This window comes from Alligator sinensis, unplaced genomic scaffold (genome assembly GCF_000455745.1).
Source record: "Alligator sinensis unplaced genomic scaffold, ASM45574v1 scaffold1785_1, whole genome shotgun sequence".
In the NCBI taxonomy this organism is placed as follows: Eukaryota; Metazoa; Chordata; order Crocodylia; family Alligatoridae; genus Alligator; species Alligator sinensis.
Genome location: NW_005843518.1, coordinates 45,067 through 57,078, shown reverse-complemented (window position 1 = coordinate 57,078; position 12,012 = coordinate 45,067). Strand labels below are relative to the sequence as shown.

The following is a 12,012-nucleotide window of genomic DNA, read 5'->3' as shown; positions in this document are numbered from 1 at the left end:
CCACCCTTGAAGCTGTCCCATGCAGCGTGACCCTCATCTGACCCACAGCCCCTCCCCCCATCCCTTCTGGAGGAGACCCCCAGCTGCCCTCCATCCTCAGGGCCCAGCACCCAAAAGCCCTACTTACCCCAAAGGCCGCAGGAGGGAAAGTGAGTCTGAGCCAGCCCTGGCTGACTTGGATTTTCAGGCCCTGCCCCTACCCCCTCCCTTAGGGTTTAGGGCTTCCCACCCTTTTGCAAGTAGCTCTTGCAGGCTGGAACTTTACCAGCCTGTAGAGAGAGCTCTTTGCAAGAGGAAAACCTGTGTTTTCCTGCTTCAGAGGGGGAAATCTGCATTTTTCTCCTTCAAAGGGGAAAATCCATGTTTTTCCACATTTTTCTGCAGGAAACAGAAAACCCGGATCAATGTCAGGCACCTGATTAAACCTCTTATGTGTATACCATGATCCAGAGGATCAAAGGTACTAATAAGCCTAATTGTTACAGTCTTATCACTTATATCTTGTTTTTTTATTTCAATATTAGAGTTACTATTAAAATTTATTTGAATCTATTTCCTTAAGTGAACTTTTACAGTGGCAGACTTCTCATACCTTCCTTATTCTCCAGAACCTCTCTGGGGGTCAACAGCCTCTAATCTAGCCCTCCCCATAAACAGATTACATTCCAAGGAGATTTGAATAGTCTCCCGTGGTTGCAGCAGCAGGAGACGACAAGATGCAAGCTCACCATGGCTGCACAAAAGGAAATGCCTACTAATTTCTGCTAAATAAGTCATTCCTCAGCATACCTGCTCATAAAAGACTGTGCCAGGGGCTCTGTATCTGCAAGGCTGCTTATGTATCTGTCATTAAACTTTCAAGAACAACTATGAGGCTCCAGACTCCATTTGCCCTAGCGCTATGGCTGAGGGGGAACCCAGGAACCTTGAACAGAAAAAATAATTTAGAAACCTATTTTGTCTCTAACTTGGCCCTTGTCTATGGAATTTACATGCTTTTAGAATGGCACAGAGAAGGCCTGGAAAATGAGAGAAGTGGGGTTGTTAGGGACATTGTGAGTCAATCCTTAAGTGTGAATTAAGTCAACTTAATCCACAGCACAGGTAGGAGCTACTTTCCCCCCAAGATCTGGGTAGAGATGCAGAAGCAGTAGGAATAGTTCAGTGCAGGCATGTGGGAGGAGTCTGGTCAGTGAGAGGCCATGAAGAGCCGTTTCTGAAGATCCATACTAGCCTTGCTCTAAAGTGATTATGGGTCCTCTTGCTGCCACCAGGCTGTCCCTCAGGTCCCAAACTCCTGCTTTTTGTATGTAGTCCAGCCACTCCCAGAATCTCCTGGGGCAGGACACTGCCCTCAGACGTCTATATGAACCACACACACCAAAGCTGTTTTCACAGGAAGTATCCTTTACCCATTTAGCAGACAATACAATCACTAGCCAGCCCCTAGGAGATGTAAAGAGTTATTACAATGGCCTCTGAGCATTCTGCAACTCTACAGCATCTGTCATACGGCTCACTGTCTACAACCAGAGACATGTGCTCAGTGGTGTTTATCTGGGCCTGCTGCTCTTTGCCTGTGATGGTCAGTGATGTCCAGCAGTTGTTATTGCCTTTCATAAGAGTCTGGGAAAGGAGGAGGCAGCAGGGCTAAATGGAACTCACCAATGGTGGTGGGTCTAAAGGTAGGCATCAGGTCCATATTCACTTGTGTGGCATGCTGCTTTGGTTTATGCCTGTTCTCTGCCCTTAATGGATAAAGAACCTGTTTCCATGTCAATTCCAACCCTGAGACTGAACAACTGAGAACAGTGTAGGTCCATAGCCCCTTCCCTGGCAGTAGATCACCACACAGAGAAAGGTGTGTCTATTCCCAGGAGTGAGGGGTTCTTTCTGAATGGAGATCTATAGCTTTGTGGGTTCCTCTGGGTCAGAGCTTCTGTCAGGAGACCGTGTGTGTCGGATCATGGAGGGTGTGAGCAGCACTATGGGCAGGGAGCTGGTGCCCCGCTCATGCCAGCACATATCCACAATGGGGTAGAGTTTCACCTGGAATTCTGCCTGGAAGGTGTAGATGGAAAGAAGCTCATTGGGGCTGTCCGCATTGTAGAAGGTCAGCTCACCCTTCTCATAGTGTAGGTAAATGCCAATGCGCTGGGGCCGAGTTGTGAGCGGCAGTGTGGTGCGTGCAGTATTGAAGGCCTCATAGACCTTACCTTCCTTCAGGCCAATGAGCCACACACCATGCTCAGGAGACTTGCTCAGCTTGCCTTTGCGGCTCGTCGTCCCCTTGATGACGCCCAGGCGCCAGTGGCTCTTGGTGCCAACAAGCACCTCCCAGTAATGCCTGCCCCAGGAGAAGCCCTTGTTGGCCAGGATGCAGTTGCTGGAGTCAAAGCGCTCAGGATTGCTGTCCCGGCGCTGATAGAGACCACACTGCACAACCGTGTTTCCCTTGGACAGCTCCAGTAGAGGGTGTGCAGTTGCCGGGTCCAGTTTCAGTGTTTCTGGAGCTAAAGAAACAGGGTAATCAGAGGTGCGGGGGGGGGAGACCTGAGCATCTGGGATTTCCAGCCCCGGGTAAACCACTCAGCTCAAGTGTGTGAACAGACCAGCTGGGCTCAAGTGAACCCCAAGCAGTTATGTGGGTTGGACCAAGACCAGGACTTGGGACGCTCTGAGAAGACAGGCAGGCCTGGCCACATACCAGAGAGCACTGACAGAGTTCAACCAGTTTAATGGGCCAGGCCTGGGTGTGGCACTCCTGCCTGTGAGCTCTCAGGTAGGCAGGATTGTGACCATGTCAGATAAAGCTTTACATATATACCTGACTACACTTTTATGTATCTGACTCAGGCAACTTGGTACATGCCAGGAGGCTGTGAGTCTGTTTATAGATACCCTGCTTCAAGCTGTAGGTGGGTGCACAAGTGGGTATAGGACATGCTACAGGCAGCTTAGTATGGACAGCGTGGTACCTGGCAGGACTCTGCGATGCAGACGTTTCCATACAGTCATTTTGATGTCATCTTGATGGAAGCCTGGCTTGAAGGAGACAGCACTGAAGGTCCCTTCCAGTGGATTCAGCTGGGGAAGCTCTGACCTAGAAGAAAAATAGCATTGAGACAAAAACACCACAGAGTCTGATAAGAACATTGCAAGTGCTCATGTGAGGCAAAACTACCAGGATCTTATTGGCTGCTCTAGCTGCCATGTGGGAGCTGCACTTCCCACTCCAGATAGTTGGTGTTGGGTAGCTAGGACAAAGAGTGGGCACTAAGCATTTTTACATGTGCTCCTGACACAGTGCCAGGTATTTTAAATTAGCGAGCTGAGCTAATTAAAAGTACCCACATGTCACGTGTATCAGTGGCACAGCGCATCCCCGTGCTGAGAAAATGGTGGCAGGGTGCTTTGAACTAAAGCACATCGAACATGTTTTAGTTGAAAGTGTACCACCACCATTTTCTCAGCACGGAGGCACACCGCACCACTGATACACATGACACATGAGGCTGCCAGAGTACATCAATTTACATGCTCCAGCAGACTCGATTAATCAAGTCTGCTTCAATGCTCTAGATCTCCAATGCATTGCAGCAGGCTCCCCACATGTGTGTAAGTACCCTAAACCATACCAGATGGAGGGTGTGTAGGTACCACGCCATTCTTATCTAGGAGAATGGAACCTGTGGTGTGAGGGAGACAAAGACACATGCAGCCACAGTATGGCTGTAATCTGGCTCCCTCCAGAGGCTGTCCAATCTTTATTACAATCCCCCTAGTACAGCCTGTCTACTGGGTGTGGAGGGCCAGGACTCTGTTATCACTTCACATTTCCCTTTCTTTACAAAGAACAATATTAACTTACAACATATTACAAAAGTTTAACAACAAACTGTAATCCTTAAAACTATTTGCACTGCTGTCCCAGCCAATCGATATGTATACCTAAAACTGTAAATGGATGTTTAAAGGTCAAGATTCTGCAGAGTTCTGCTTAGTCTTCCAGACCTTGTTCGAACCTTTTTAGAGCTCCCATGTCTAAGTGAACCTTTATGATGACTTCTTTGAGAAGAAGCTTCATTTTCATGCTCTGACCCTGTCTCCTTGGTAGTTGATCTTCTTGAGGTGGCATATATTGAAGATGAACCTTGTATTGCATAGACAGGGTGTGATAAAATTTTTCCTCTTTTTTCTAATTTCCCCTTGAACTGGCCACACATTTCTAATGCTGCATTACTTGTCTCTCTGAGAATTTTATCTGACCTTTTCATATCTCTGACCCAGGATGGATTATAGTCTTTTGCAGGGATAGCAGTAACTACAGTTCCAGTGTCTATTTTGAGTGGACCATTGAGATTTATATTACTGTACCAAGTTTTGATTCTTCTGTTGAAGATATAGTTCCTAGTAGCAGAGGCTTATTGTTATCTGATGGCACTTCCTTCTCCTGAATTACTTCCAATTGCCTAAATGATCTGCACTCCCTTGCAAAATATTCTTTCTCTATTTATTGCTGAATATTGTTGTCACTGGTGGCTTGGTGGTTTGCCACATCTGCCACACATTTCAGTGGTTCCACAATTCAAGTTTCTTGATTGTTTTGCCTCACTGTTGCTCTATTTTTATATTGGATCTTGTCTCTTTATTATGTCAGTGTTACCTGATGAAATTTTAGATATACTATTAGCTTATAAGACATACTACTGTATTATCATTTCTTGCATCTTAACTGTAGTATTCAGTAAGAGCATGAAATGCAGTAAAAAAGATGCAGCTGTACCCCCTGGTTCCTGGTATCTCAATATGGCTGCACAAGGAGCTTCTGAAATGCCACAAATACAAAAGGAAAGCATACAGGCAATGGAAGAATAGGCAGGTCACCAAGGAAACATACCAGGAAACAGCAAGAACCTGCAGGGACAAAATCAGGAAGACAAAGATAAAGAATGAGCTGCACCTGACAAAGGAGGTTAAGGACAACAAGACCAGGTTCTATTAGTATGTTGGCCAGAAAAAAAGAACCAAGGAAGCTGTGCATCCTCTGTTAACAAGTCAGGGAGAACTCCTAACCGAAGATGCAAAGAAGGTGAAGCTACTCAACCATTACTTTGCCTCAGTCTTCACAAAATAATTAAGCTTCAGCCAGACACCTAATAGGAATTATCTGGATAAGGAAGGGGGCAAGATGAAGGAGGAGATAACAAAAGAGATGGTCAGAGAGTGTTTGATGGGTCTGAATTAATTCAAGTCAGCAGGGCCGTATGAGCTTCATCCGTGGGTCCTGAAGGAACTGGCAGAGGAGATCTCAAAGCCCTTGGTAATGATATTTGTGAAGTCATGAGAGAGGCCAGGTACCAGAGGACTGGAAAAGGGCCAATATAGTGCCTCTTTTTTAAAAAGGCACAAAGGAGGTCCTGGGGAACTACTGACCAGTTAGCCTCACCTCAATATCCAGGAAGTTACTGGAGCATGTCTTGCATAATGCCATTGGCAAGCATCTGGAGAAAGAAAGGCTGATTGCAAGCAACCGGCATGGATTTATGAAAAACAAATTGTGTCAAGCAACCTGATCTCCTTCTTTGACAAAGTAACTACTTGGGTGGGTGAAGGGAATGGTGTAGATACAGCATATCTGGAGTTCAGCAAGGCTTTTGACAAGGTCCCATAGGACCTTCTCAGAAACAAATTGGAGAAATGTGGGTTAGATAAAACTACTATAAGGTGGGTAGATAACTAGTTCAACAGCTGCAAGCAAAGGGTAATAATTATTAATGGGTCCATGTCAGAATGACAGGAGATTTTGAGTTGAGTCTGACAGGGGTCTGTCCAGAACCTGGTACTGGTCAATGTATTATTAATGATTTGGATGCTGGCATAGAAAGCTTCTTGAGCATGTATGCAGATGACACAAAACTGGGAAGGACTGTGAACACGTTGGAGGATACGAGCATAATTCAGAAGACGCTCAACATATTGGAAATTGGTCTGAAGCTAATAGGATGAAGTTCAGTGCTGACAAATGCAAAGTGCTACACCCTGGAAAGAATATTCAAAAAACATAAAAACAAAAATGGGTGACACCTCACTGGATGGCAGCACTATGGAAAAGGATCTGGGAGTCCTAATAGGTTAGACTCAATTTAAGTCTGCAGTATGATGCAGCCAAACAAAAGGCAAATGTAGTTTTGGGATGCATCAGTAGAAGCATTAGATACAAGACATGGGAACGGTATTTCCTCTAAGCTGCGTGGTGTGCTTGGCTGTGCAGGCATGCCTGGCAATGAGGCATGAGCGCACCTGCGCAGCCGCGCAGCTTAGAGGGAACGCTGCATGGGAGATGATAGCACCTCTCTACCCAGCACGTGGTTAGGTCTTATCTGGAGTACTGTGTGCAGTTCTGGGCTCTACATTTTAAGAAGGATGTGGAAAAGTTAGCAAGAGTCCAGAGGTGGGCAACAAAAATTATAAAGGGCTTTGAAAGGAAGTCATACAAGAACAGGCTGAAGGAGACAGGCATGTTCAGCTTGTGGAAAAGGCACATAAGAGAGTGTATGATATTAGTCTTCAAATACTTGAAGGGCTGCCATAAATAAAAAGGAAAGCACCTTTTTTTCTCTTGCTGAAGATAAGAGGACACAGACCAATGGCTTAAAGTTTCAGCAAAATAAGTCTATAATAGATATCCAGAAAAGACTTCTTCACTACTTGAGGACTCTCCACCACTGGAGGTGTTCAAGAAGAGGCTGAACAGGCACTGGTTGGGGATGATCTAGGCATAGATAGATATGCCTATGTTTTACCACAGGTATTTACCATGTTTCTAGGCTTTGCTAGAGGTGTCCATGCTCTCCCTCCCACCCCCTGCCGCCCTTTATGTTATATGCGTCATGGTGATTTTAAGTCTTCCCAGAGGCATTGGGTCCCCAGGCTGGGGACTTTGACTGGGGTTTGCCAGTACTCCTGCTGGGATCAAAGAAACAGGATCCTGGATAGGGGGTCCTGTCCCCCTGCTCAGGGTCAGACCGATCACCATATTTGGGGTCAGGAAGGAATTTTACCCCATGATCAGACTGATATGGACTGTGGGATTTTTTGCCTTCCTCTGTAGCGAGGGGCATAGCCCTCTACCCAGGACATCTTGAGCATATATTGTTAACATTTTGTAGAAACAGGACAGGGTCTGCTATGGTTCCCATGCTTTACCCATGGCAGATTAGGGTGCCAGGTCTATGTTTTGTCAGGGTTGCTGGTAGTCTTATGTAAAGTTTAGATTATGGTTATGTGGGATGGTCTGGATAGAGTTGAACCTGCCTCAGGCAGGGGGTTGGACTAGATGACCTATGGAGGTCCCTTGCAGCCCTACTTCTCTATGATTCTATAATTCACACCAGTCCCCTGAATAGGCACAGTCCATAACCATTCTTAGGAAATGTTTCCCTATTTCTGGTTCCAGCTGTCATGACTGCACAGCAGGCTCCAAGGAGGGTTTACTGGGAGTGAAATGTTTTGGGTGCACTTCACTCACCTGGAGATGATTGAGCCGTGTTTCTGTAAAACACAAGATGTACAAAGGTGAAGTTAGTGCTGGCAGGGCCCCAGCCACACATTCAAGAATATGCAGGGTCTTCAGGCATCACGGGGGTCTCAAAGCATGGGCATAATGCAGGGTCTTCAGGCATCACGGGGGTCTCATGGCATGGGCATCCCCTAGCCTGCCTGCTAGAGCACTCTCACTCACTCTCAATCTGTGCTCCCATCTGACCCAGGTGCCAGAGGATGAATCTTAATTGCTTCCTCTCCTTACTGCTAGGCTGGGAGGATCACTGGAAGTTTCACAGACAAGAGAGCAGGAGAACTCAGGGACCAGGATGGGAGTGGGTGGTGTAAGGGAGATGGGGTGAAGAGAAGGCTGGACAGGGTCCAGTGAAACAGAATTGTGCTTGATTATTTATACCACTATGCCCTAGGCAGGCATGGCAAGGTGCCCAGTTCTCCACTCTCCTTGCCAGGATACATGGGGCTACCTAGCTCCATCTTTTCCTGTTGTTGACGGGGAGGGGAAAATTGTGGTGAAGACTGTGGCTCTATTTTCTTCATGGGAGCAGGAGTCGGATACCTTGCTCTCTCCTCTATAAGTGGGATGCCTGGGAGAGTACCTGGATTTCCACTTCCAGGGAAGCTCCATGGGAGCAACTCAACTGACTGCTTTCCCAGTAGCATACTTAGGGGAAATGTGCCTGTGAGCTGAGGAGGCTGTTCCCTCTTCAGGGTTTTGCTATATATTCCCTTGACAGGAAGACTCACCCGGATGAAATCCAATTGACTTTCATTGTTGAGTTTCTCCAATGATATCTCTACCTCCTTTAACTTCTTCAGGGTGTCTGACGTCTGCTTGACGTGGGACTCAATAGAGGCAATGAGGCGAGCAGCCTTTATTTCAGTGCTTTCCAGGAAGCTGGCCTTTTCCTCGTCGATGTAGCGATGCAGCTCCTGGAACTCCTTCCGGATCACCCACTTGAAGACATCTGACTCATTCTGCAGGGACACTGCAAGTTACCAGAGTGGCAGGAAAAACCCTGTGACAGGGGCAGGGTGGATTGGCCTGTTTCTGCTAAGCAGAGCTCAGCAGGATGTTCTTTGTCAGCAGACCCTAAGGCAGACCAAAGGTGAAATGCAGGTCACTGCCTTTTACAAGACAGCCTAACTTCCTAACAAACAAATGCAACTTATGAAGACTGCAGACTAGATCCTATTCCACCTGTTGGGCATCTAAGTGGAATTAGACACCTAAATGCAAGTCTAGCCAACCCTGTTCAAGTCCCTGAAAATCCCTGCGTTTACTTTTGTGACACACCATCATCTTAGCCTTGTGTGACAAAAAAGCAGTAAGGAGGAGGAGCAACCACCATCTTTTACATTAACAGTTTTTCAGGAACTCAGGCAGAGTGGATAGAATCAGACGTGTACTTTAGTCCACTTACCTGCCTGATAGGATCTGGCCCTACAAGGAACAGCATGTCATTCTCCATTTTATTTGGAATGGCATGCTAGGACCTGTAGCCTATAGAGGCTGTTTCTGAAATAAAGTATATCTGTTCAAAGAAAATCAGACATTGTCAGTCTTCTGGAAGGCCGGAGTTCTGATGTTCTTGCTTGGGCAAAGTCTGGCTACCCCTGAATCGCACTTTTCCTGTGAGGGAAACTAAGTCCTTGGCTCAAATGCAAACAAGGCTGGAATGAAAGCTTTTGCTTCACTCACCCAACTTAGACTCAGCTGAGAAGGCAGAGTCTGTGCAAGTGTTTCCTGTGCCATACCCTGGATGTCATATGCACCTCTGCTATAGGGGAATACCACATTTTCCAGGGTCAGGAAGTGATGCCCAATATGGAAAAATGCCTTCAAAGGGATTATCTGATGGAAAATGAGCATCAAGCCAAATCTAGCCCGTCTATTGACTTCCCACTTTCCATGTTTTAGCAATATAAACTATCAGTATTGACCTTGTTGGAAAGTCAGCTCTGGCCAGGGTGTTTTCCACCAGTGTTATCTCACCTGCAAGGACATTAAGTCAAACCAGCTCTGAACACTGAATTTTCCAGCCAGCATAAACTCATGCCAGGTGGCTCTGTGCCACAAGAGACAGTCACTAGAAAATACAGTTATTTTTAATTCAGAGCTTGTGGGAAGAATAACAAATCCCTTCCCCCACAAGGAGCAGGCATGGAGGATTAACTGCCTGCTGCTATTTTGAGGAAGCAAGGTGCTTACTCACCTGCCAAACACCCACTACTGCTGGCAAAGCATATGGAAACAAGGGGAGGCTGACACTATGTAGACTGGTCTGGTGGGACTTTTGAGACAGAAGGAGGAACTGCTCCCAATGTGGGACATAAGGAACTACAGGATTTACTATTCATATTGCTGGAGTACCCAAAGACCAATCATGTCAAGCTTCTGATATGTAAGGTGTTGTATGAGTGTATGGTGGGAAGCCCCTGCCTCTGACAGCTTGCAATCTAAGAGACAAGACATAAGACATACCAAGCAGATGATATAAACAAACAAGCTGGCTAAGATAAAGATAGCTAGGATAAGAAACTAATAGGATGCACATAATTCTTAGCCAGTCAGGACCAGTGATCACATCTGGGGCTGCCCCGGCTGCAAATGCTGGGAAGCTGACTCCTCCCTGCACTCACCGCAATTCGAATTTTGTTGTTAACCAGCTTGCTCATGTGTTCATCCAGGTTCCTTTTTTGCTGCTGGACTTCAGTTAACAGCACAGAGAGCTCCTCCTGCAAGGGAAGTACACGCTTCTGTTAGACAGGAGTCTCTGCCCAAGACCACTCCAACCAAAGGAGTGGCCAGGCTGCTCACATATCCCAGATCTGGTTCTGGAGCCCATTCATGTCTCATTTGTGCAAGCCAGCCTGCCCTGGAAGGGAACTGGTTTCTCTTATGGTGAATCATGTTCCATGTTCCTTTGCTCACTGGCTTCCCAGAATGGCTTCACTAATAGGATATAAAGCATTAAGAGATTATATTCTTCTGGGCTAAATGGCGAATTAATTCATGACCTTACATCCCTTCTACCCTAGCCCACCAGTAGGCCTTTTTAATATCACATTACTTATATATTCTTAATGATAGCAATCAGGGCAAACTCTGAACAGGGAAATAATGTTCTGTCTGTTTAAGAATCCTCCCATAGGCTCATTTATGTAAAATATCTTCTTTCTTTTCTTTCCTACATGAATGTGCACTGTTAAATAGCTGCTGCATTCCACTCCAGAGGTGGTTGCATTATAGTGGCAACCCAAGAGACAAGTATATGAAATGCAACACTCCCCACCAAAATCCAAATCCTTCAAACCATAAAAAAAGCCAAAATACACAAAGATCTTGCAATGTTCAAGTTTCATAAAATCTCTAAGAATCCGCAGATGTGGAAATTAAGGTCCCAAGGGCTAAATTCACTTGGTGACAGAAGATATGCTGCAAGGTACAATTTATAACACATACGTGCAGCAACATACTAAGCTGTACAGTGAAAGGACACCATCAGCCTAATACTGTCAGTTTATAAAAATAAATCAATAAATGAAAGTTGATAGGACTTTCATATAAATGCCTGCTCCAAGCCCCCAGCCAATTTTTGTGGTTGTCAAATCCCATTTCCCTGTTTTAAAGAATACATTTTCACAGCGGGGATAGGGGTGCTATTAGAGCTGGCCACAGCCATCTGACTGGTTACAGGCAAAAGTCCTTCTCTACACAGCCTGACTAGACTAGAGCCTTGCTTCACTGGGGAGAGCAGGGCGGAGGGGGACAGTTCTTTTGACAGAAGTTTTGTAGACAGAGAACAGGCAACACATGGAAGCCGCCAGAACGTGTGCACCCCCATGCAGCTCCTGTGGTGCCTCACAGCTTTGGCTGGATCTCAAGGCTCCCCTGTTGTGGCAGAACCTCTTCTTTCTGCTAGCAGACCAATGCCAGCTCTCTGAATGGGAAGCTTCTGCCACCACCTGGCAGCTGACAGAAAGTGTGCATAAACCTGCCCATGCTTTCTCCTAGCTACCAAAGCAGCTTTAACAGGTGGTGCCTCCTAGGGTGTACTGTGCATCCTGCTGGCACTGCAGTGGGAGTGGAAATGCACAGCTCCAACTGCAGGGGCATGAACATTAGGCCTGTGCGAAGCAGCTAGTATTCGCTTCAGATTTGGCCAATTCGGGGGACAGCGATTCGATTCAGAGATTCAAATCTCTGTCCCAAATCGATTCGGCCGAATCTGATTCGGAGAATCGGCCACCACCAAATCGGTCCCATCCCCTGCCTGCTGTCAATGGCTGCCCTGCCCGCTCTCCCAGGTCCCAGCTCTTTAAAAAAAAAAAAAGAAGTCCCCATTCACTATGCTTCCAGGCGGGGTGGGGGGGCAATCCCTGCTGCCCCCCACTGCCCTCTGCTGCATGAGGGGCTCTGCAACGAGCCCCCTGCCCCCCCCACTC

The 12,012-nt window shown here is 46.6% G+C and overlaps 1 protein-coding gene across 1 annotated transcript in view; it reads right to left on the bottom strand.

The window, feature by feature from the left end:
* Positions 1-1,516: 1,516 nt before the first annotated feature.
* Positions 1,517-12,012, bottom strand: part of TRIM50 (tripartite motif containing 50) — a 13,970-nt gene continuing 3,474 nt past the window's right edge. The window contains exons 2-5 of the mRNA XM_025195447.1: positions 10,207-10,302; positions 8,307-8,541; positions 2,979-3,143; positions 1,517-2,513 (exon numbers count right to left, since the gene is read on the bottom strand). Coding sequence (XP_025051232.1) covers positions 1,906-2,513; positions 2,979-3,143; positions 8,307-8,541; positions 10,207-10,302 — 1,104 coding nt within the window. The 3' untranslated portion in view covers positions 1,517-1,905. The remainder of the gene's footprint in view (positions 2,514-2,978; positions 3,144-8,306; positions 8,542-10,206; positions 10,303-12,012) is intronic.